Below are 25,663 nucleotides of genomic sequence, written 5' to 3'. Positions count from 1 at the left end.
AACACAGAATTGTAGCAATTAACCTTTGAATTATTAATCAATAAGTTGTTTGTCTAATGATCTACTAGTTCCTCATAAAGATAAAAAGTTAAAAATTCAATTCCTAATAACGATACTTATTGGAGAAATAATCACGTAAACCAAAATATATTAGTTCTTTATCCATATGCTAATGAGATACTAATAGCTACACAAAAGAAAACTTTGAACTGTGATGATTTAGTAAGATGAGCCAAGTCCTTAAACACTTATATATATTATATCATGTTGTTCAAAATACTAAGTTTTATTATTTATATTAAACCGTAAAAGAAGTACCATTTCTAATATGATGTGTAACATCAAACCAAGTTTACATCACCCGAACTAAGTTAATACAATCCATTAATTTTGCTCAATCTAACCTAAATCAAATTAACTAACCAATGTAGTTGGTTTGAATCGGTCTATTAGATTGGATTGAATTCAGATATGAAAATCAAATGATGATTGTTTGGAAAATTAAAGAAAATATTGTAACAAAGCAATTCAAAGAAACAAATTTACTTAATTTTCCTTCTTATACTAAAATAAAATATAGGAGTTATTACTATATTATTTATTTGCCTTCTAGATTACTTTTCGCATAAATGCCAATATAAATTACTTTTTGTTTTAATTCATATAATTTGTACTTTTATTGTTTTTGGATAAAATATATACTTTTTAAGAATATTATATGATGACCGAACCTTCTTATCCAAATAGATTAAATGTGAATTTTTTAATTTGTCTTGGATGATTTCTTAACCAAAATTTGCCACCCAATCTAACCCAATTAGTTTAGATGCTAAATTATAAATAATTTGATGCAATTCTATCTAATTATCCCCCAAACTTGAAGTTATTCTCCAACTTGACTGCTTTAAGTATGTTAAGCCTAACTTTCTAAACATGGAATTGTTGTGGCAATTAACTTTAAACTATCAATCAATATAGTGTTAGTCTAATAGTATAAGTTTTTACTAGATCCTCACACAAACAAAATTGAATTCAAATGTTAAATTCAAATGATGAATAGTTTGAAAATTAAAGAAAATATTGTAACCAATCATTTCAAAGAAACAAATTTACTTAATGTTTCCTTCTTATACTAAACTAAAATATGGGAGTTATAACTATACTATTTATTTACCTTCTAGATTACTTTTCATACACATGTAGATATAAAATACTTTTTGTTTCAATTCCTTATGCTTTTTACTTTTACTATTTTTGGATAAAATATATACTTTTTAAAAATATTATATATTGACTGAACCTTCTTATCTGAATAGATTAAATGTGAATCTTTTAGTTTGTCTTGGATTACATAACCAAAATTTGCAACCCAATCTATCCTAATTAATTTAGATTCTAAATTATAACAAATTCGACACAATTCTATCTAATTATCCCCAAACTCGAAGCCATCCTCAAACTTGATAAATTTAAGTATGTTAATTCTAATTTTGTGAAGTGGATTTGAGGTAATTAACTTTAAATTATAAATTAATAAGATGTTGGTCTAACTAATGGTGTAAATTCTACTAGATCGTGAGGAATACAAAAAGTTAAAAATTCAATTTATGATAACAATATTTATTAGGAGAAACAATTATGCACACCAAAATATATTAGTTTTTTATTCATAGGATGATGAAATATCACTTATTACACAAAAGAAAATTGTTAACTATGATGGCTTACTAACATGAGCCAAGTCCGTAAACACTTATATTGTATCATGTTGTTCAAAATGTTAAGTTTTATTATGAGGAAATTGTTAGTCTACACCATCTGAGTTTTAGTAAAATTATACAAATCGTCTCTCCATTTTTTATATCTACAAACCCCTAAATTATATATATATATATTATATTGACTACTTCTATATGAGAAATAAGTGTAATATTTTAAATAAAAAAGATGATAAGAGTAATTAAGTTAAATAAAATAGGACATATTATAGAGATATGTCCAAATAGTATATGAGTCAATACATTATTATTATTTTTGGTTCATTACAAAATGCATCAATAATTCTAAGAAAATGTTATTTAAGTCACTTTTATACTTTATTATAACGGAAAAAAAAGAATGAAAATATATTGACTCCTATATATCATTTGGATTTGTTTTGATAATATACCATGTTTTGTTTAACTTAATTACACTTATCACCATTTTTTATTTAAAATGTTACACATATTTCTCATGCATAGATAATGAATATAATAATATATATAAATTAGGATTTCGTAGGTAGTTTGTATAATTGCACTAAAACTCAGATATATCAGTATAACTTACTCTTTTATTATTTATATCTAACTCGAAAAGAAGTACAAATTCTAATTGGATGTGTAACCAATTAAGTTCATGTGACTCGAACTAGGTTAATTCAATCCATTAATTTGCTCTATCTAACCTAAACCAAATTAATTAACTAATATAGGTGGTTTGAATCGATCTATTAGATTGGATTGAATTCTGTTAAAATCAAATGATGATTGATTCGAAAATTAAAGAAAATATTGTAACCAAGCAATTCAAAGAAACAAAGCTACTTAATGTTTCCTTCTTTTACTAAAACAAAGATAGGAGTTATAACTATACTATGTATTTGTCTTCTAGATTACTTTTCCAACGAATGCCGATATAAAATACTTTATATTTCAATTCCTTATGATTTTTACTTTTATGATTTTTGGATAAAATATATACTTTTAAACAATATTATATGCTGACCAAACCTTGTTATCCGAATAGATTAAATGTGAATCTTTTAGGATTACATAACCAAAATTTGCAACCCAATCTATCCCAATTAGTTTAGATGCTAAATTATTAAAAATTCAATACAATTCTTTTTAATTATCCCCCAAACTCTAAGCCATCCTCAAACTTAAGTCTAATTTTATAAACATGGATTTGTGGTTGTTCAGACCAACTTACATGTATCTTGACTAATATACTTTTATACTTTTCTGACCCAATCAAACATTATATTATATATCCATGCTGGGACTAGAACATTAATAAAAATATTCTTGAAACTTAGTTCCAAGATATTTATGTGATTCATACGGACAACCATATATTATACACCCATCACATGCAAACAAATTTCAAATTTGGTAGACCCTAGAGACATGCCAACACCAAACACAAATCAAAGCTTGCATAATTTCAGAAGTTGACATTAGCTGTATATTGCACATTAAGAAGTCCTGTTTGATTCTTTGTGCTATGAAGAAACCAAACATAGATGTAGATCACATAAAGTTGCTTCCCCTACCAAGAACATTGTTATCAAGGGACAATACCATGATTCTATTTTTTGTTTATTGGTCTTTGATTTCTTTGCATTATAAGATACCCATTTGTCTGATTCTGCTGGGAAGATTATGTATTTAATTGGTGGACATCGTATATATAAATGTGTGTGTATATATATATATGTGTGTATATATATATATATATATATATAACTTTCAGTACAAGTTTTCTCTTTCCTTGCTATTTCCAATTGGATTGTAAGAATCTAAAATAAAATAGGGAGATATGAATATGAGAACGTGCGGTTCTGAGAATATGGTGTGTACGATTATATTAAGAGGGGTACTAACCACTGGTTAAGAATTAATAAAAATCAAATTTATAATAAGAAATAGTGTATTTGACTTATCATATAGCAGTGATTCGATTTTCTAAAATTAACTTAATGTTTGCGTATTTCTTAATTAGTTGGCAGTGCTTATATAACAATACCCTTATATTGATTAATAATGTTATTTGACAACTAGTTTGTGATTATACCGTTCTAGTTATCATTTTAATTATTGAATGACATTTTAAAAATGTATGTAGATATAAACAAAAAATATGAAAATGACATAAATAATTTAATTTGTTATAACAGAAGTTGATGAAATGGATACATATAAAATGCGTAGGACGTGCATATAAGAACTCTATAATAATATATATTTTTAAAGACAGGGACAAGCAAGCATTTATCCAGGAAAAATACTTATTATATAATAAATATAAAAAATGTAATAAGTACTTTCAAAACATTATACTAGTTTAAGTGTTTAACAAATTAAACCCTTAATCTTAGAACATGTAAAAGATGTTGATTAATCTTGGATTTGAGGAGGAATGACAAGTATTTAACTTTCAATTAGAGCTGATGCTGAGGAAGTATAGAAAATTGGTCAATAAATTGGTCTATGTGGGAAAGGAAATAATGAAGAAATTATCAATTCTCTGGTTGCTATGGAGGAAAGGGATAAAAAACAATTTCAAGATTTTAGAAGGAGTCATGCAATGGTTAATGTTAATAATCTCCATTAATATTCGAGGTTTGGGTGGGCAGCTTCAAAAGAAGGAGATTAGGTCTCTTGTTCATAAACATAACCCTGATTTTATTTGCATCCAAGAAACTAAAATTCAGTGTGTGGATTCTAAATTGTGTGCTTTTCTGTGGGACAGTGATGATGTTGGTTGGGCTTTCTTACCAGCGGTTGGTCTCTCGGGTGGTATCATTTCTCTTTGGAATAAGGCTAAATTTGTGTCGGATGAGGTGAGGCTTGGGCCAAATTTTGTGTCGGTTAAAGGGAAGTGGACATCTCATAGTAAGCTTGCTAACATTATGAATGTTTATAGCCCTTGTGATCTGGTTAGGAAGAGGCTTTTCCAGGAAGAAGCCAAGAACGATTGGGTGAATCATTCGAAGGATTTGTAGTGTGTGGTGGGGGATTTCAACGCAATTGTGAACACTGATGAAAGAGTAGGTTCTGCTTCCCATTTTGCTGGTAATGAGTGTGCTGAATTCTCTAAAGTCATTGAGGATTTGGAGTTATTCGACCTCCCTCTTGCTAGTTCGAAATTCACTTGGTTTCTGTCAAATGGCTCGGTGATGAGTAGGCTTGATAGGTTTCTGGTCAATGACAACTGGTTGAACTGTTGGTATCGGCTTGTCCAATTAGGCCTACAACGAACCTTCTCTTACCACTGTCATATCCTCTTAAGAAATGATATTCCTGATTAGGGTCCTTCTCCGTTCATAACAAATAATTGTTGGTTTTTAGATTTTGGTTTTAGTAAGTTTGTTGAAGAAGAATGGAGTAAATTGGAGTTATTTGGTAGGGGTTCTTTTGTTCTAAAAGAAAAATTGAAGTGCTTCAAGAGGTCTCTGAAGATATGGAATGAAGATGTGTTTGGTTTTTTGAATGGGAAGATCTATGTTAAAGTCTCTCTCATTAATTCCATTGATGGGAAAGGGAGCGAAGGTATTCTTAGTGATAAGGGTATTGGTGCTAGGAGGATTGCTTCTGCGGATCTCTAGCGTCTATCAAGCCAAAAGGATAGCCTTATGTTGCAAAAATCTAGACAAAGATGGCTTCGGGATGGTGACTCTAATACTAAATATTTTCATGCTTCTATCAATAGAAGGCAAAGATCTAATGAAGTGCTTGGGCTGTTAATTGATGGAGTGTAGGTTGAAGATCCTACAAAGGTTAAAGATCACATTCGCTTGTTTTTTCAAGAAATATTTACAGAACATCATTGGAATAGACATTCTCTCTATGGGATTATATTCAACCGAATTTCTGAGGATGATAATAGTTATCTCATGGCCCGGTTCTAGGAAGATGAGATTAAAGAAGCTGTTTAGAATTGTGAAGGTGAAAAAAGTCATGGGCCTGATAATTTTAACTGCACCTTTATTAAAAAATCTTGGGATTGCATGAAGCATGATGTCTTTGCTATGGTGGATGATTTTTTTCATTTATGGTAATCTTACGAGAGGATGTAATGCTCCTTTCATTGTCTTGGTCCCAAAGACGGGAAGCCCACAAGGTCTTGGTAATTATAGACCTATCTCACTGGTTGGGTGTATCCACAAGATCAACTCTAAACTTCTGGCAGGTCGGCTTAAAAAGGTTATGCACTTGATCATCTCAGATTACCAATCTGCTTTTATTAAAAGGTAGATATATTATGGATGGAGTTGTTATTGCTAATGAGGTCATTGATCATGCTAAAAAGAAAAATTGTGGTGATTGCTTTATATTCAAAGTGGACTTCGAAAAAGCTTATGATTGTGTTAATTGGAGCTTCCTCTTATACATGATGGAAAACATGGGTTTTTGTCTCAAGTGGAGGAGTTGGATTAAGAGTTTCCTTCAGTCTAACTCTCTCTCCATATTGTTTAATGAGAGTCCAACTTTAGATTTCAATATGACTCGCGGCCTAAGGCAAGGAGATCTGGTTGCTCCTTTTCTTTTCCTAATTGTAGTCGAGTGTCTTGCTGGTGTTATAAGATCGGTTGTCTCGCAGAGGATCTTCAAAGGATATTTGGTTGGTAGGGATGAGGTTATTGTGTCCCATCTTCAGTATGCTAATGATACACTTCTTATTGAAGAGTTAGGTTGTTTCAGGTTGCTTTAGACAAAAACACTACTATTAGCTCTATGGAAAAATGGAGGAATGATGTTTGGTGCTGGAATATGAAGTGGCGAAGACATTTGTAATCTTGGGAAGAACAAGAAACTGAAGTTCTCCTTAACTCTGTAAAGGATGTCAGGATTTTGCATGATAGTGTTGATGGGTGACTTTGGGTGCATGACAAAGATGAACTTTACTCGGTTAGCAATGTCTATAATGTTCTTCTTAATCAGGTTAACTGCTGTGATGTTGGGTTCTATAAAAGAGTTTGGAGATGCAATGTTCCTTTGAAATTGAGATGTTTCATTTGGAGGCTGTCCTTTGATGGAGTTCTAACTCGTTTAAATCTGGCTAGGCGAGGTGTCCTTGGAGATGAAGCTCTAACAGGTTGTGTCTTTTGTGGAGTGTTGGAAGAATTTGTTGATTATTTGTTCTTTTCCTGCTATTTCGCTTATGGTGTGTGGCAAACTATCTACTCTTGGTTTGACCTCAGTTTAGTTTTTCCAGTTGGCATTAGGAATAACTTCCTATCTCATTGGTACTCTTTGCGGTTGGGAAATCCCTATCATCATCAGTGGATGTCTATTTGGTTTGTCACTTTGTAGTCTCTATGGTTGGCTAGAAATAAGGTTATCTCAGATCATTCTCCTTGTCATCTACATGAGGTAATTTTTGTTATTCAACTTCATTCTTGGAATATTCTTTCTGCTCGTTTTTCTCCCTTCCCTTTCTCCTTTAGGGATTAGGTTTGGAGCCCTTCAAGCTGTCTGAGTTGGTCTCTATAATGTTGTTGTAGATAGGAGTATTACTTATTCTCCTAATTCTATTCTTCTTCTTTATTAATACAATATAATTGCTGATAAATTTTTTTTATATAAGTTAATATAAACAGTTGGGGATATACAAATTCTGGTTGGTGGTTTTTGCGTGCATGGATGGAGGGGACAAGTACAAGTTCGTATGGATGAGCATACCTCATTGATAAGCAAAGTATGGTACATTTACTGTACCATGCACCTTCTATGTCTACCTACGTACATAAGAAGAACACTATAAAAATCAAAATAAAAAGATTTTCATGTATTGCGTATATAATGTGTGATTAATGTTAGATACATCAATATTAACACTTGTTGCATGTATCCCTATGATCATAGTTTTGAGACATGGTGGGACAATAAGCAAGAGGAAAAAATATATATTTCAATGTTTGTCCTGACATTGAATTTTATGAATTTTTATTTACTCTTGTCTCTCTTCATATTCTAATGCATGCAACACGTTAGGCGTCAATGTTATAAGATTGAATAGGAAATTTAATTCCAACAATATGTTGGATCCACTTTTATGAGTCGCTTGATTGTATTTTGTTGCTAAATATTGTAAATAATACTAATTTTTATTGCTCACGTTTGGGAGTAATAAAAAGATAGAGATTGAGGAATGAAGAGGGCAGTGCTAGGCTGCAACGCTAGTCAGCATCCAACGGAGGCGGGGTGTTAACACCTATGCCATGCACGGCTTAATATAAAAGATATCCGGTGATGAGAAACTTTTGATTATGCAAAAAAAAAATATAACATATAGATTTCGCCTGTTTAATTTTAAATGTGCCACTAAAAAAGCTTAATTTACTTTTATAGACATGTAAGCCAACTTATCATCTTCTAGGTAGATTATTGGTTAGTTATCTTGAAAAGTGCATAACAAAAAACCATTTATTCTTGTCAAAGAAGCTAGTTGGCTACTTAACAAATTACTTTCTTTTTTTATCCCATCAAAAAAAAAACTTAACAAATTACTTTATGATTGTATGGTATTACCAAACACTAAAAAATGTGTGGGCTTATGCTCATAAAAGATCTTCTGAATATATCGTGGTATTTTGGCCCAGTTCAATAAGGCCCAAAATCTAGACTCTAGGTCGAATCGCTAATACCAAATAAAATTCCACCACTCCACACGGCCAACTTAAAAAATTAGTTTGCTGTCAATCTCGAACAAGTGATTTTCGGTTCAAATAATATCTAATTTTCTATGAGTTTATTGTTATTGTAAATATTTATACATGATTAATACAATATTATTATTAATTTTTATATTTCGGTTCAAATATGAATAATACATGGAAAGTTCTCTTACACTATGCATACATCTTTTACTCACTTTTTTTTTGTCCAACCCTTGCTTAAGCCTAAACTGAATGACAATCTTACACCTCACACAAAACATATTTATATGATTACTCGTTTTAATATATGTATCACAAGTTATTTATAAAAGAAATAGAGTGTGAATATTAATATAATGTAAATTTTAATATATAATTAGTACATCATTTACAATTCATTAAAATTACTTTTTTCCAAAAAGTTGATGATAAATAAATATAATCAATAAGTGATATATTAATAATATATATATCGGTGCACGCATTTTTCTCCAAATAATATAATAATAAATAATACAAATAAATCCTCCCAAACCACATTCATATATCAAAATATATTTATATGGTATTCATTTAGGATAAGTATCACACATTATGTTCTTTATAAAAATATTGTAGTAAATAATGTAAACAATCAATATGAAACTCTTTCAAGAAAAATATCTAGTATCCTAAATTCTTACCCAAGAAATAAAAGTGGAAAACATAATATCACACACATTGAATCAACCAATATTAGTTTAGTCGTATAAGATTACATTAGATTTTTAGGATGATCAAAATGTCAAAAATTCAATTCATGTAAACAATATTTATTAAAAGAAATAGTCACACAACCGAAAGAAATTAATTCTTTAGTCAAAAGGTGGGGAAATACATTTGGTAGCACAAAAAAAAATATACAAAATAATTATTTAAAAAAATTAATTGACATATAAGATTTGAGACTTATTCCTGTTTCAAAGTTGAAACCTCACAACTGCCAACCATATAATTAAAAGACGGATATTTTATATAAAAGTGAGTAAAGGAGAGAGAGGAAGTGGTGATTGTTGATATGGGGAATAGCGTGTGTTTGTTTGGTGGATGCATTCCGCAGTCAAACGTCGGGGTTGTGGAGCAGTGGGGCCGCTTCCAGAGGCTAGCTCAACCCGGTTTCCATTTCTTTAATCCTTTCGCCGGTGAATGCCTCGCTGGTGTTCTCTCCACCAGGATCTCCTCCCTTGATGTCCGCATCGAAACCAAAACCAAGGTCCCTTCCTCCTCTCTCTTTTTAGTTTTCATTATTATTGTTATCAGATTCTGTCATTGTGTGTGTCATCTTTACTTTTCAATTGTCAAATGAGATATAAGAAATTAGAATGTAATGATGGTGGATGCAGGACAACGTGTTTGTGCAGTTGCTTTGTTCAATTCAGTACCGTGTAATTAAAGAAAACGCTGATGATGCTTTCTATGAATTGCAAAACCCTAAAGAACAAATCCAGGCTTATGTTTTTGATGGTATGCTTCTTCTTTTTTATATAATAAAATCATATTATTGTAGAAAATTTGAGATAAGTTATCCTCACAAAAAATTGAAAAGAAACAATTAAAACTACTATGTGATATTCATGTGACAAAGCGTGTCGATTCCTCTGCATGTCTACAGTAGGAAATAGTAATCCTGTCCCAAACAAGTTGTCATTGGAGATTCTATTGCTACTTTCCAACCGTATGCACTAAAGAACAAAAGATGAGAACTATCATAGAGTGTTAGCATCTTTATGAAAACCAAAACATCTAGAAATTAGTAAGGAGAGAAGAATCTAAGTCCTTAGGGAAGCTCCAAGGTTCATCATAGAATCCAAACAATCTATTCTGAAGATATTTTGCTGCCAAATGAGTGGATTCTAGGCAGTTCGAAAAAATAAGTTAAAATTTTGACTGAAATCAATTGTGGTTGTTTGATGAAATAAACTGGCAGGGGCTACACATCCATTTAAGAGTCAAAAAGCATGTTGCCTCATTTTGTCAAAGACTGACTAATAATTCTGCTTGTCTAGTGTCTATTGTCTAGCATTTTTTTCTGAAAGGGCGACCCAATACACGAGGCTCCCACCTAGTGTGGTATGAGAAAGAGATATACACGGTCTTACCCTCGTAAGTGAGAAGGTTTTTTCCAGGATTTGAACCCATGACTTACGGGTTAGAAGGCAAGCAACCTTACCATTGCGCCGAGGCTCACCCTCTACTGTCTAGCATTTTTATTTTAAGCACTAATTGTCTACTTCTCTATCTGATGGATCTGCCTTCTTTCTACATTTGTGACTGTGGGGGTTGATGTTTAAGTCACACGTGCTATTGTTCCGAGAATGAATTTGGATGAACTTTTTGAGCAGAAGGGTGAGGTTGCTAAAGCTGTGTTGGAGGAACTTGAAAAGGTATGTAAGCTATTGCTTCTATCCAATATTGTTCAGGCCATCTTTAACGAAATATTTCAGAACTGATAAGTAGAAAGAACCTTGATCACACAACGAGTGAACAAAGCAAGTATTTATTTATTTTGTTCCTTTTTATACTAAAGCTTGCAGGTTGCAAACAAAAGACTTAGTACAATTGAACAAACTACAAACATCTGTTTTGAAATTATCAACCTAGGACAGTCTTTGACTCTAGTATATTTACTTCCTTATGCTGAACTTTTGGCTGGACTGTTCCTCTCTATACCAATATCCCTATCTCTTGAAATTTGTCCCAGGTGATGGGAGAATACGGATATAACATAGAGCATATACTGATGGTTGATATTATACCTGATGATTCTGTGCGGAGGGCAATGAATGAGATTAATGCAGGTAAAAATACTTTATTGTTTTTAAGACTGCCCCCACTTATTGGACATATTAATCAGTAACTAACATATATACAAATTTCTCAGTACTCAATATATACAAATGCATGTCTATGTACGCATCTCATAACCACTGTGTGCCTCTTTCAATCCAAGGTTACCTGTCCCATGCCCAAGATGAAACTAGGCTAGTCTACCAATATCTTTTTATTATCGCTGTGGTATTGTTATCGACACTTAACTTGGTCACAGAATGTAAGGGTTGGGTTCTAAAAGATAATTCTGTGAATTTCTGGGCATCTTGAGTGTAATTCTGGTAGATCCTGTGGATATTTTGATGAAAGGACCCTACTGTCACTCCCCCCCTTTCTTCAAACAATCAGATAATGGTTTTGATTTTTAAATATTGTTTTTCTCTTCTTTCCCTGTGTACTTAGAATTGATAATCATTTTGTGCATAATTTGTTACTCATTGTTTTTATGATAGTGTTGTAGTCAATGTTGTGGTTTATTTTATAATAACTTGGATTGAAAGAATACATATATAAGAATTGTTTTCAGCCAACACATTTATATAATAGTGTAAACTATATCTCAAATGACCATAGCAATTGGACGTGAAGAGCCCAGTTCTAAGATTCTGCACAAACTTGTTACGTCATTGTTGAAGTAGGTTATGGCTTTCAGTCGGTGTTTATCATCCCATTTGCATTTCCTTTGCAACCTATCACTGAACATTTGATTTTACTTTACAGCTCAAAGGATGCAACTGGCTAGTGTATACAAAGGAGAAGCTGAAAAGATCCTTCTAGTTAAAAAAGCAGAAGCTGAAGCTGAAGCCAAGTATTTGGGTGGCGTTGGTGTGGCCAGGCAGCGGCAAGCCATAACAGACGGCTTGAGAGAGAACATCTTGAACTTCTCTCACAAGGTAGAAGGCACTTCTGCAAAGGAGGTGATGGATCTAATCATGATTACTCAGTACTTTGACACAATCAAAGATCTTGGAAACTCCTCTAAGAATACCACAGTTTTTATACCCCATGGACCTGGCCATGTTAGGGATATTGGCGAGCAGATACGCAATGGACTGATGGAATCAGCCAGTGCTCAATTAAATGTCGAGTGATTTTGTATATCACCTTAAACCAAGTTTACTTCTCTCTCTCTCTCTTGTGCACATACATTGTTATTATCTGGAAATTTAGCATGTTTTATTTGGATTGTAATGAAGTTATGAAGGTTTTGTTGTAAATTAGGATGGCTTGCAGTCATACTATACACTATACAGTCGATGTCATTCCACTGGTGAAATAATTTGAATGATATATATGCAATATATGTTTTATAGGAACTGTACTATTAATACCTTTAGTAGTTTTGTCATCCTGTTTCCCTGATTATATATAAGTGGACAAACTCAAGTAGTAAGTGCCCAACATTTGTTATATTTGAGTGTGTCTGTTGTTTGTATTTAGAAGTTGGAATAAGTTTTGGTTTCTGTTTTCATATCCACAGATGATCAAGGCATTTATCAAATGTTACATCCATGAGATGCAATTGGTCAGAATATTTTATAATTAAAATTTTAAGTTAAATATATATTTTAGCTTTATGCATAATGGTTCTCAGTTGGTATATCTGAATCATATCTAGATAACTCATACTTGAGATTTGGCCCAAGTGTGTAGTAGTGAAGGTCTTACTGGGTTCCAAGAGGATTCAATTCCTGAAAATGATACTTGTTGGGAGGATAGTCACAATCCATGAACTCCGAAAGGGTTAATTCCTTACCCAAAAAGGTGAAGAGATACCCTTAGTAGTACCAAAAAAAATCTTTCATTTCACCTACAGTCATCTACTTCATTATGCCCTAACCCTTAACCATCCACTCACAAATTGCATGTTTCCCATTCTCCCCATTTAGCCATAAACTCACTGTTATTGTTCATCTTCCATATTTTTTCTCAAGGGAATGCCTCACAAGTTCAGTTTTTCAACTTCTTCAATCAAGTTATGAAAGTGTACTTTTCCACAATCCTACTTTCGTAACTTCAGTAAATAAGTTCAAAATTTACTAGTAAGAAAAACCCAGATGTATGCATAAATAAAAAATTAAAAATAGCAAACAAAGCATTAGAAAAAAGAAATGCATTTGATTTGTGAATATTAGGCTTCAAAATTCTTAGATAACATTTCAATTATATTTTAACTATATTATTAATAATTTTACTGAATGATAATTTTTTTTTGTATATATCTCATTATGAATAAGAAACTAATTTTTTGTGTTTATAATTGTTCATACAATAAATATTGTTTGTAAGAATTCAACATTCAACATTTGATATAGAATGAAGATTAGGTAAAATGAAGGCTAAGTTTGTATGAATACAATATAATGAACCTTTAACTACAAAATGAAGGCTGAGTTTGAGAATTTATAAAATTCATTATACTAAATTGATAGAGACGACAACTTTAAACAAATAACATATATATTTTTCTTTTTCAGGGGCAAGAGTAATAAAAAATAAGAACGTTGAAAAATCTACTTTTCAATGTATTAAATAATAAATACTTTTGTTTTCGATAACCAAAAAAAAATACTTAGTTTTCTCAATATGAATTTTTTTTAGTTCTTCATCATCATCCTAAAAAATTTCTAAAATATATAATACCAATTAAAGTAGTTTTACTTTCAATTATTCGTCTTACATAGGCCAACATACTAAAATGGATAACCTCATCTAAACAATCTGGTTAAGGTTAATGATTTGCACACTTTAATTTATTGTCTCCACTTTATTCTCATTTTGTTTGAACTAGAAAAATATATTTCCAGTATATATTTACCGAGCTATACTTTTCAGTTTTCATAAGAAAAGAGAAATAATAAAAGAAGGGGATGTTTTGAAAAACATTGATTAAATGCAAATCCAACTAGGGATGGCAACAAGCACGGGCAGTCACAACTAGTAGCTACTTGTACCCGTTTCAAAATAGGAGAGCATTATTTATACTCGTCTGTACCCGTACGAGTACCTGTGTGTGGGTATTTGCGGATATTTTTAAGTACCCGCAGGTAAACAGATATCCCCAGGTTTCCTATATTATAAATGAATTTTTAAAATTTTACTTCTATTATATTTCAAATGAGATGAAACTTAATTATTTTTGTACCTTTTGATTGAATATTTGATAAAAATGTTAAATTTATTGGTGTTTTCTATTTGTGTGATTTTTTGTTCTTATTTCCTTAACAAAAAGTATATATTTTCTTACATGTGTGTTCTACACATGTAATAATATTTGTAGGATGTTTCACCACCAAACTCAATAAAATATGTAAACAAAGTAAAATGAAAAAATGTACATAGTGTAATGAATGTTAGAATAATGTACTTTTTATATTAATTAAATATAATATATTATCATATAAATAACGGTACCCACGAGCACGAGTATCATAATACCTATAACCGTCCGTATGTACTACGAATATTTTTTAAAAACCCACTTTTATATCCGTGAGTACCCGTTTATGACCCATACTAGTACGGGTATGAGTTTTTTTGCCAACCCTAAATCCAACCCATTAAATAGGTCGATTAAATCCTGTATCAATTATCCTTGTTTGTAGACGTTCTCTTTTCTTTCTCCATACCCTTTTGCCACTTATGAATTATGACTAATTTGCCACAACAATGAAATTCTATATATATTTGATTAACAAAAGTAAAAGTTCAAGAATGGGGTCTTCATGTTAAAGTAATGTCTCAACAACACTATTTAATCACGCAGCCTATGACAACAATAACATGTATTTTAATGAAATACACAGAATTTTTTATTGAAACTCATTACATCTGTCCCCAACTTTGTCAAAATCCCATTCAACTCTCTACACACATGTAAAAAATATAGAATAAAATTTGAAAAATAAAGAGAATACTGTAGACATGTGAAATATGTTTAGGAATATAAAATATGCTAGAGTAATGTACACTACAAAAACTGACAAACATGATATTGCATAAGATCTTACAAACTTTTATTAATTCCATAAAACTAAGAATCTAATCATGGTATTAGGTTGAAGTGGTCCAATATGCATTAACATGTATTTTTACTATGCAACTTAGTACAATTAATAATAAGGTTTTGGTGGCCAGTTGTAGGCAATGTTTGGAATCAGTACAACAGTAATACAAGAAAGAAAAGTACAACAAAGCTTTGTAATTATCATACAAGATAAGCAATATTAGGTGAAGTAAGATAAAATTGGAAAATGATCTGTTATCCTTAAGCATGTTCCAAAGTCTGTCCTAAATCAATTACTATATGATATATCAGTTAAAAAATTTAAACATTCATGATTTTATCTATTTTTGCTTCACTATGATTGGTTAAAGACAGACTTTGAGACATACTTGAGGACAACCGATCTCATCAGATAAAATCTTGATTTGATTGATGCATTAATTATAAATAGTATTACGTATTTTTTTTATTTTCTCCTTTTATTTTTCAAGGCAAGATGGAAAAACATAATCAAGTGTAGCACATGCATTATATTTAAAAGGAGATCTCATAAGAACTCTACCGACTGATTTCAAAATGAGAGTATATTTAGCTTTCAAGTGGGAATGATTATTGGTTGGTCCCTTTCCCAAAGTAGTGCAATCCAATTTATTTTTTAACAAGTATAGTGCAATCCAATTGAGTACTAAAAATCTAGTTGATTGGTGCTATTATATATATATATTATTCTTAACTCATATTTATGTATTATGTATGTCTAATAATTCTTGGGGCCCAATCTTGATCACTTTTAATCAATGTAAATTATAAGGGTGTGTGGGTAATAGAGTAATAATAGTACTATAATTATTTGTGTTTGAGATTGGGGCCACTTATACAAGAGCCAATTATGGCATAGATTGGTGGGAGAAACAGTGAAGATAGTATGAGAAAAGAGATAAATATATGATGCAGAGAGGATTTGTTTTGGCAAAGTTTGTAGGGTATGGTATTAAGTGGGAGCTGCAAAAGTAACACACCATGTGATAGAAATGGCACATAATGACTTGTACTTAAAGGTAGCTTCCTAACAAGTGTATGCAGTAAAATAAAATTTGTAGTTAATGTTTAATTTGCAAGTTTTATATTTAGTTATGAGTTTAAAATCCGTGCACTGGTAGTGTAAAATTTTTATACCATTAGTATATTATTCACCATTTATTTGTTTTACTTTTGTTTAAGATGCAATGATAGTTAACAATTTAATGGTAGATGATTTGTTGATAGTGTAAAAAATCTTTACACCGTTAATGTATAGATATCAAATCTTTAGTTATTCATCTGTCATTGTGTAACAAGTCTATTCACTTGGACCTTAGCTTAATCCATATAAAGGGAAGTGGGTGGTGTATAAGAGGAAATGGGGAACCTACAGGTGAGTTTATAATAATAGTGTATTCACTGTTAATTATAGTATAAATAAATGAGTTAATTACGTTTATAAAAAATTAAGTGATACTAATAATGCCTTGTTAGATTTACTTGTCCTATTATTGCGTGAAAAATATCTATTATCTCATATTATGTTGTCTCACATCAATGACAATGAAACAAAAACAATAATAATAAAAGTTTAAATTTTTAATTGATATGACATATTTGTTTTATATAATGATACATTAATCCTTCTACTTCTATCCGGGGGCGGATGTTCTCAATGGCAGGTGGGGGCAGTTGCCCCCTCAATTTTTTTAAAAAAATTATCCTACAATATTTTTTTTGATATGTTTCAAATTCAACAACAAAACTCCAGAACAAGAGTATAATATAAATGCATTATCAGTATAAAGATTTACATACAGTTATTATATCATTTACCATTCATTTATATTACTTTGTTAAAGAGTTAATGAAAATTAGATATGAATTGTGGATAATGAAATAATAGTCTATAGAACTCATATACTGTTAGTTCATACATTTTTTCTCCAAGAACAATACTTTTACACAAAAATCTATTACTCTCACCTTCTATGAAGCTTCACTCTCTTGACTCTCTTGAGTATGGCATGACACATTCCTCATATCTTTGATATAACTTCTCATAACTCTTCAACTTAACCCATTTAATTTTCACCTTAAAATGTCATATTTACTTTTTATAAGTTAGTGTTCTTCAATTACTTTTTCCACATGTACATTATCATATGCCTATGAAATCATGACATGATTACTTATGATTTGTTTGTTTTTTGCATCAAATTTTATTCATCAGCGTTGTCATTCTTTGTTAGTGAACTATTTTATGATTGATTAATTTTAGTGGGGTTATCTCTATCTTTCTATTTTTCTCTTTATAATTTATAATTTTCTTTAAAAAATATTTTTATCAATCTCAATCATACAATATTTTGATTATCTATTTGAGAGGATATAAAAACTAACTTATGCCCAAATTTGCATTCTTCTCAGTTTAAAATGCATATAATATTTATAAGAGATAAGTGAATATTTTGAATTTCTTCATAGATTTGTTATGTTAAATTTTCTATTATGTTTCTTGGAAATTTAAATATAAGAAAATACCTTATTTTTATATTTAAAATTTATATATTTTCTAACGATTCCATACATTATTTATGTATAAATCATAATCTTGCCCCTATAAAATTATGGTCAAGATCCGCTACTGCTTCTATCGATATTTTTTGTAACCTGTAATCGGGTTAACACCCATTATATCTATTTACAATATTTTTGCTTATAAAAAGTGATATATTTTTATTTACTCGAGAAAGTATATGAGACCTGATGGGACACATCAATTCCGTGTAAGTCTCCAGAGATCTCCCAGTAAACACTCGTATGAAAATCACGGGCCTTTGTTCCAAAAGTATTGTTTGAAATTCATACTTCAACACTTTAGAGCCATATAATCATACAGAAAACAAAGATCATGTATAGTCAAAATATCTCCATTTCCCCTTCAACCTGAGCATCACATTAATGATTTTTTTTTCCTTTTTCACTTTACATGAAAAATAAGTAATTAACTAATGGATCCATATTAGCACCAATGAATAAACCAAATAGTCTATTTATAAATCACAGAGTGAAGAGGTTGGATTCTGATGAAAATAAATTGAAGCATTAGCGCTTGACACGTGAGAATGAATTTTAGTTAAACCCCATAATCATTTCCAACATATCCTTTATTTTTGCCATTATTTCTATTGCAAATACGGGAAAAGGAATACTTCATTTCATAATTCAACTAATGCCCTTGGTTGGCAATATATATAAAATACTTGCATTACAAGCTACTGAACAAGAGATCCCAAAGAAAAACAAGAATCTCCAAGAACCTAACAACCCTTAACTAATTATGCTTCATTAAATGTTTCTAGACGGTTTGCCCACTCAAGTTGGTTAGAAACCAGAAAACTAACTAATGTGTAATATCTGACTGAGACAATTTATGTGCATCGGTCAGATTGCACGAACCAAACTTAGGCCAAGCTTGACCAAGCTGATTTGCTTAACTCGTGCACAAAGCCTAGTGAGTCACGGTCAGGATCACGCATGTTGCGTCTAGCTTGCTTACATACATGCCTAGCTTGTGAGTCACAGTCAGGATCATGCGCCTAGCTTGCTTTATGCCCAAGAAAGACACACTTTCTAGCCCTTGGATCTAATTTGGTCCTTTGGTTGGTTAAGGTTGATGCATAGCATTGGCAGCCAAAGACTTTTGTCTCAAGAAGGTTCGGCATAGTGTCAAAAAGGAGTTCAAAAGGAGAACAATGGTTTAAGCTTGGACTAGGTAGTCTATTTATCCAATATGTAGCATGTTGGATAGCATATGACCAAAATATCTTAAGTAGGTTGGAATGAAACATGATAGTTCTAGTTATATTGAGCCGATACCTATGTTTTCTCTCAACAACAGAGTTTTGTTGAGGGGTCTCAACACAGGAGGTCTGGTGTATGATGTCATTCTCTCTAAAGAAGGTTTCATTGAATTCTATGTCATTATTACTCTTAATACCCTTGACAACTTTGTCAAACTGAGTTCTAGCCATTTTGAAAAAGTTCTTCATTAAGTTTCTGGCATCAACCTAAGAATTCATAAGGAAGATTCAAGTGTGTCTTGAGTGATCATCAATCACAGTCAAGAAATACCTATACCTATGTATAGAGGTGTTGCTTATTGCGCCTCATATATCTATATGCAGAAGATCAAAAACATTAAAAGTTTTGTGCATGTTGTTTGGAAAAGAGAGTCTAGATTGCTTGCCTAAATGACAATGATCACAAGCTATTTTAGGAGAATCATCACCATAATGGTGCTTTTTACAAATAGATTTCAAAATGTCAAAAGAAGTGAGTCACGGTGATCATGCGCCTAGCTTGCTTCCATGCACGCCTGGTTCCAGCTACATCATATATGGTGCCTTTCCTTGATCATGGTTCAAACTCCTTTGGTCACGATTAATTTTCCTTCGGTCATGGTGAAGTTTCCTTCGATCATATGTACTAGAAACACCTTTTGAAGTATGTTTCAGCTGTTAAAAAAGTAACATGTCAGATTCATTCCATTTCAATCTAGAATCTCTATTATTACAACTTTACTATCTTTCTTTAGCACAAAATAGCTTGTTAAAAAATAAGTGAATAAAAGGTGTTGTTTATAAAGTGTTGAATACGAAAGGAAAATGGCTTTTAGAGTCCTTAAAATAAGAATTGTTTATCATCCTTAAAAGGGTTTTTCAGATGCATGAAATTTGGAAATACATGTAAAAAATTAAAATCATCAATCATTTCCATAAAATCCTTGGCGAAAAGACTAAAAACACTTAATTGTTAGCAGAATACATCTTTTTCCATTTTTAATAATAGTGATTGTTAAAATAACTTCTAACCAAAAGCCCTAGGATAGTTTGGGATTATTGTTCCAAGTAAGCTTTAAATGCGTACTGTAATGAAATAACACATTTTTCTCTCTTAATTTCTGTTATATTCTTTACATTTGTAAGAATAAAAGGTTGAAAATAAAATTCAACTACTCCTTGGTGTGAGTTTGTGAGCAAGACCCGATCCGACCGGTAGATCCGTCTCAACCTGATGACTTAGGGACGGGTCTGACTCATCCAAATAAATAAAAAAGGACAGACCCGATTAAAAGGGACAGACCCGTCATCAAAAAAGGATGGGTTCGGGTCTATGTCCGGATCACCTGACCCGTCCCTTATAGTTATATTTCAATAATAGTTGAATAAATACATATCAATACCTATTATGTTTAGTCTACATAACTCAAATACCTACAAGTCACACAACATGTCCACACCACTTATCATATGATCTTTATTCCTTACCCTTTTTTTCTTCATTGTTTAATTCTCCTGGACAATGAAGGACTGCTGCGACGAGAGTGAAAGACACTGCGACGCTTAAAAGTTAGTTATTTTTTCTTCTCCATTATTTGTTTTTCCTCTTTGAAGTTGCTTATGCTTATGTTATTGCCTCTGATTGTCAATGCCCAATAGCCTTTAACCTGTCTTATTCATCTTTTTACCCTCCAGTTCTCGTGTATTTTTTATCATTTACAAGAATACTTCAACTTAGGTTGACACTTATAGTTTAAAATTTTCAATGTCTCAAAGACACACTTTCTAGCCCTTGGATCTAATTTGGTCCTTTGGTTGGTTAAGGTTGATGCATAGCATTGGCAGCCAAAGACTTTTGTCTCAAGAAGGTTCGGCATAGTGTCAAAAAGGAGTTCAAAAGGAGAACAATGGTTTAAGCTTGGACTAGGTAGTCTATTTATCCAATATGTAGCATGTTGGATAGCATATGACCAAAATATCTTAAGTAGGTTGGAATGAAACATGATAGTTCTAGTTATATTGAGCCGATACCTATGTTTTCTCTCAACAACAGAGTTTTGTTGAGGGGTCTCAACACAGGAGGTCTGGTGTATGATGTCATTCTCTCTAAAGAAGGTTTCATTGAATTCTATGTCATTATTACTCTTAATACCCTTGACAACTTTGTCAAACTGAGTTCTAGCCATTTTGAAAAAGTTCTTCATTAAGTTTCTGGCATCAACCTAAGAATTCATAAGGAAGATTCAAGTGTGTCTTGAGTGATCATCAATCACAGTCAAGAAATACCTATACCTATGTATAGAGGTGTTGCTTATTGCGCCTCATATATCTATATGCAGAAGATCAAAAACATTAAAAGTTTTGTGCATGTTGTTTGGAAAAGAGAGTCTAGATTGCTTGCCTAAATGACAATGATCACAAGCTATTTTAGGAGAATCATCACCATAATGGTGCTTTTTACAAATAGATTTCAAAATGTCAAAAGAAGTGAGTCACGGTGATCATGCGCCTAGCTTGCTTCCATGCACGCCTGGTTCCAGCTACATCATATATGGTGCCTTTCCTTGATCATGGTTCAAACTCCTTTGGTCACGATTAATTTTCCTTCGGTCATGGTGAAGTTTCCTTCGATCATATGTACTAGAAACACCTTTTGAAGTATGTTTCAGCTGTTAAAAAAGTAACATGTCAGATTCATTCCATTTCAATCTAGAATCTCTATTATTACAACTTTACTATCTTTCTTTAGCACAAAATAGCTTGTTAAAAAATAAGTGAATAAAAGGTGTTGTTTATAAAGTGTTGAATACGAAAGGAAAATGGCTTTTAGAGTCCTTAAAATAAGAATTGTTTATCATCCTTAAAAGGGTTTTTCAGATGCATGAAATTTGGAAATACATGTAAAAAATTAAAATCATCAATCATTTCCATAAAATCCTTGGCGAAAAGACTAAAAACACTTAATTGTTAGCAGAATACATCTTTTTCCATTTTTAATAATAGTGATTGTTAAAATAACTTCTAACCAAAAGCCCTAGGATAGTTTGGGATTATTGTTCCAAGTAAGCTTTAAATGCGTACTGTAATGAAATAACACATTTTTCTCTCTTAATTTCTGTTATATTCTTTACATTTGTAAGAATAAAAGGTTGAAAATAAAATTCAACTACTCCTTGGTGTGAGTTTGTGAGCAAGACCCGATCCGACCGGTAGATCCGTCTCAACCTGATGACTTAGGGACGGGTCTGACTCATCCAAATAAATAAAAAAGGACAGACCCGATTAAAAGGGACAGACCCGTCATCAAAAAAGGATGGGTTCGGGTCTATGTCCGGATCACCTGACCCGTCCCTTATAGTTATATTTCAATAATAGTTGAATAAATACATATCAATACCTATTATGTTTAGTCTACATAACTCAAATACCTACAAGTCACACAACATGTCCACACCACTTATCATATGATCTTTATTCCTTACCCTTTTTTTCTTCATTGTTTAATTCTCCTGGACAATGAAGGACTGCTGCGACGAGAGTGAAAGACACTGCGACGCTTAAAAGTTAGTTATTTTTTCTTCTCCATTATTTGTTTTTCCTCTTTGAAGTTGCTTATGCTTATGTTATTGCCTCTGATTGTCAATGCCCAATAGCCTTTAACCTGTCTTATTCATCTTTTTACCCTCCAGTTCTCGTGTATTTTTTATCATTTACAAGAATACTTCAACTTAGGTTGACACTTATAGTTTAAAATTTTCAATGTCTCCTATAATTTTCAGTCACATGATTGTGATAGTTTTTAGTTTGAATGATGCAATTTATGGTTTGTAGTTTATATACTGATATATGTGATATGCAGGTTTTAGTTGAGTTTATACGTAGATGGTGATAAGTTCAAGTTCAAAAATTGACTCAATCAATATTTAGAAACAGGTAAGGCACATGCTTAATTCATCTCAACCCGTCCCTAATTTCTAGATGGCGAGGATCATTTTAATTGGGAGGGAATTACCTTAAACTTGTACTAACTAGTGAGATTAAATATATAATTATGAAGGATACCATGAACATCCTTCTGAATTCTTTGTGGGCTGATATCATTTCCAGACAGTCAAAAGTCCAATAGTAAAATGTAAGATTTAGATTGGTTTGATAATTTAAATTTTGCACGGTTAATAATACTATTAGAAAGAGGGGAAAAAGCAAGGCTCTCCCTCCTTTTTCTTGTTTTTTCTTCTAATTTTGTTATGAATATCATGCATCCAACAATGAACAATTAGGGTTGGAATATCTCTTGTATTCCTCTACTACTAATGTTTTGGCTTAAAAATAAAAAAAATATAGGTTAGGGTTGCATCTAATGTTTCTACTTCAATGTCAAATACACATTACTTGTGGGGGTTGGTAGGGTTAGTTGATGCAACGATAGCCATAGATATCAAATTACACGGTCAAGATTTTGATTGGAGATGTTTTGATTAATATAATCATTGTCCCACCGTCCACATTTTGATCGGTGAAGAATTGATTAATGTGTGATCATTGTCATCATCACACAACTGAAAATTTCAATTTTACCACAAGGATTAACTTTTAGTTACCGGTTAGCATAAAAAGCAGTTTACACTTTAGGGTTAAAATCAGAACAAAGATACACCTTTTCCATAAAGAGTGATCTTTAATTGAAGGAAAAATTAGACATTGGAAAGTTGAGTCCAACACTTTTTTATAATTAATCATTTTTCAATATAAAATACTTATTATACAATAATTGTTATACAAATTGATATATGATGTGCTACTGATACCAAAATAAGTTTGTTATATAATGATAGTAGTAAGCCATGAAAAAAATTGTTAAATACATAAGGGAATGAAGGTTTAAAGAGTAAAAATACTTTACCATAACACTGAAATAATGAAGTAAATAAAAAGCAGAGCTGTGTGTAGTGGAAAGAAAAAGGAAAGAGACATTAAAAAAGATTAATCATGGGGGAACACTGAAAGTATGAAGATTCTTGTAAAAAGATGACATTGTCCTATGCCAATCATCACATCCTTCTCTTCTATACAAATAACCATGCATAGTGGAATGAAAAATGAAATTATACCATATACACATGAAAAGGAAAAATAATTTAATTCAAAGAAAAAGGTAAAAAAAAAAAGGACTTTTCCTTTTCGTTTGGTCAGAATTGCTTAGCATTACAGACATGATACACTGTCACTAACTACACCAAATTGATAGAAAGAAAAAACAGTTATGAAATGAGTAATACAGCATCTTATAATTTCTACTAATGAGTTCAGTCAGATCAAACAGCTTTTTCATTCACATCCTTATTTGACTTTTTGCCAGACATGCAGAAACTTCCATTATTTCTAGCCTTGAAGGTAGGTGGAGATACTTACACCAATAAAGAATAAAATAACCAATATACTCCAAGACTAATAAACCCATAATATGTGCAATATTTCCATAGTAAGTAAGAAATGCTCCATAATGAAGAGCATGAAGAATGGTGGGAGATAATGGAATGTGTTAGATATATAATAAAGTCATTTACATGTATTTACCTAGTAGTTTAACTATATAGTAGAATTTTGTTGATATAGTATTAGTCTCCATAAAAGTTGAATTTCATCCCATGATAAAAATGAACTTCTGTATTGTGTATACACAAACCCAAAGAACTCTTCCATGAGGAGATGAGCTTATATATATCGGTAAGTTGTTGTAAAGCCAATTTCTTTATTTCATGGAAGATGGAATTAAATGGTGCATGACACCTATCCTATATCATATATGCATTTATGTCGCATGAGGAGACATACATAGTTATCTTTCGGGATATATGACTATCCCTCCCAACAAGTATCACTTATAAGTACTAACAAGTAAAGTGGAGAGTCCACTTCTTTCATTAGATTGAGAATATTAGCCCTCAACAATGTTATTTGTGCTCTATATTTGTACACTTAATTAACTTGCACAATATCTTTTTTTGGAGACTACTAATTCTGTGTCATTCTATAGAAACTTAACTACTTATCTAACTAGAGCATCTAGTGGCAGAAGCACACCATATTATACCAATCAAGATTTCTTGATAGACATGGTTCAATTTTGTAATAACTATTCGTCTAATCTCTAAAGTTGAGTTTGGACGTATCAAATGAAGTTGTTATTATGTGATAAAAAGATCATATACTCGAGTTATGAAATCCGCTTATAAGATAAGATTGGATGCTAGTAGATTTGGTCCTTCCCTACACTACTAGGATCAAATGCATATCCATAACTATGGTTTATTTATTTCAAGAACAATGTATATATAATATATGAAGATGAACCATTGGAAATAGATCACAACTGGAATTAGAATCATTTTTAAAGGGTTGGGGGAAAATATGTTTCTACTGTTCTTTAAAGGCATTCATATGCTTCAATAGCCTTCTAAGAAAGAGGGAGACTAAAAAACAACAAATATTATT

At 31.5% G+C, this 25,663-nt stretch overlaps 1 protein-coding gene across 1 annotated transcript; it reads left to right on the top strand.

The window, feature by feature from the left end:
• LOC109352083 (protein PPLZ12) lies at positions 9,410–12,608 on the top strand. The gene is made up of 5 exons (XM_019593893.1): positions 9,410–9,680; positions 9,811–9,931; positions 10,760–10,851; positions 11,169–11,265; positions 12,017–12,608. Exons 1-5 carry the CDS (start codon positions 9,486–9,488, stop codon positions 12,385–12,387), a joined length of 876 nt encoding a protein of 291 aa, XP_019449438.1. The 5' UTR covers positions 9,410–9,485; the 3' UTR covers positions 12,388–12,608.

This window comes from Lupinus angustifolius, chromosome LG07 (assembly GCF_001865875.1).
Source record: "Lupinus angustifolius cultivar Tanjil chromosome LG07, LupAngTanjil_v1.0, whole genome shotgun sequence".
Lineage (NCBI taxonomy): Eukaryota > Viridiplantae > Streptophyta > Magnoliopsida > Fabales > Fabaceae > Lupinus > Lupinus angustifolius.
This window is presented reverse-complemented; position numbering and strand designations above follow the sequence as displayed.

What these genes read in the sequence shown, in the direction of transcription:
- LOC109352083 (XM_019593893.1), top strand. Translation starts at nt 9,486, where the DNA reads ATGGGGAATAGCGTGTGTTTGTTTGGTGGATGCATTCCGCAGTCAAAC. An exon ending in GCATCGAAACCAAAACCAAG is followed by an intron (nt 9,681 to 9,810) that starts GTCCCTTCCTCC and finishes TGGTGGATGCAG; the next exon opens with GACAACGTGTTTGTGCAGTT. An exon ending in CCAGGCTTATGTTTTTGATG is followed by an intron (nt 9,932 to 10,759) that starts GTATGCTTCTTC and finishes TTGATGTTTAAG; the next exon opens with TCACACGTGCTATTGTTCCG.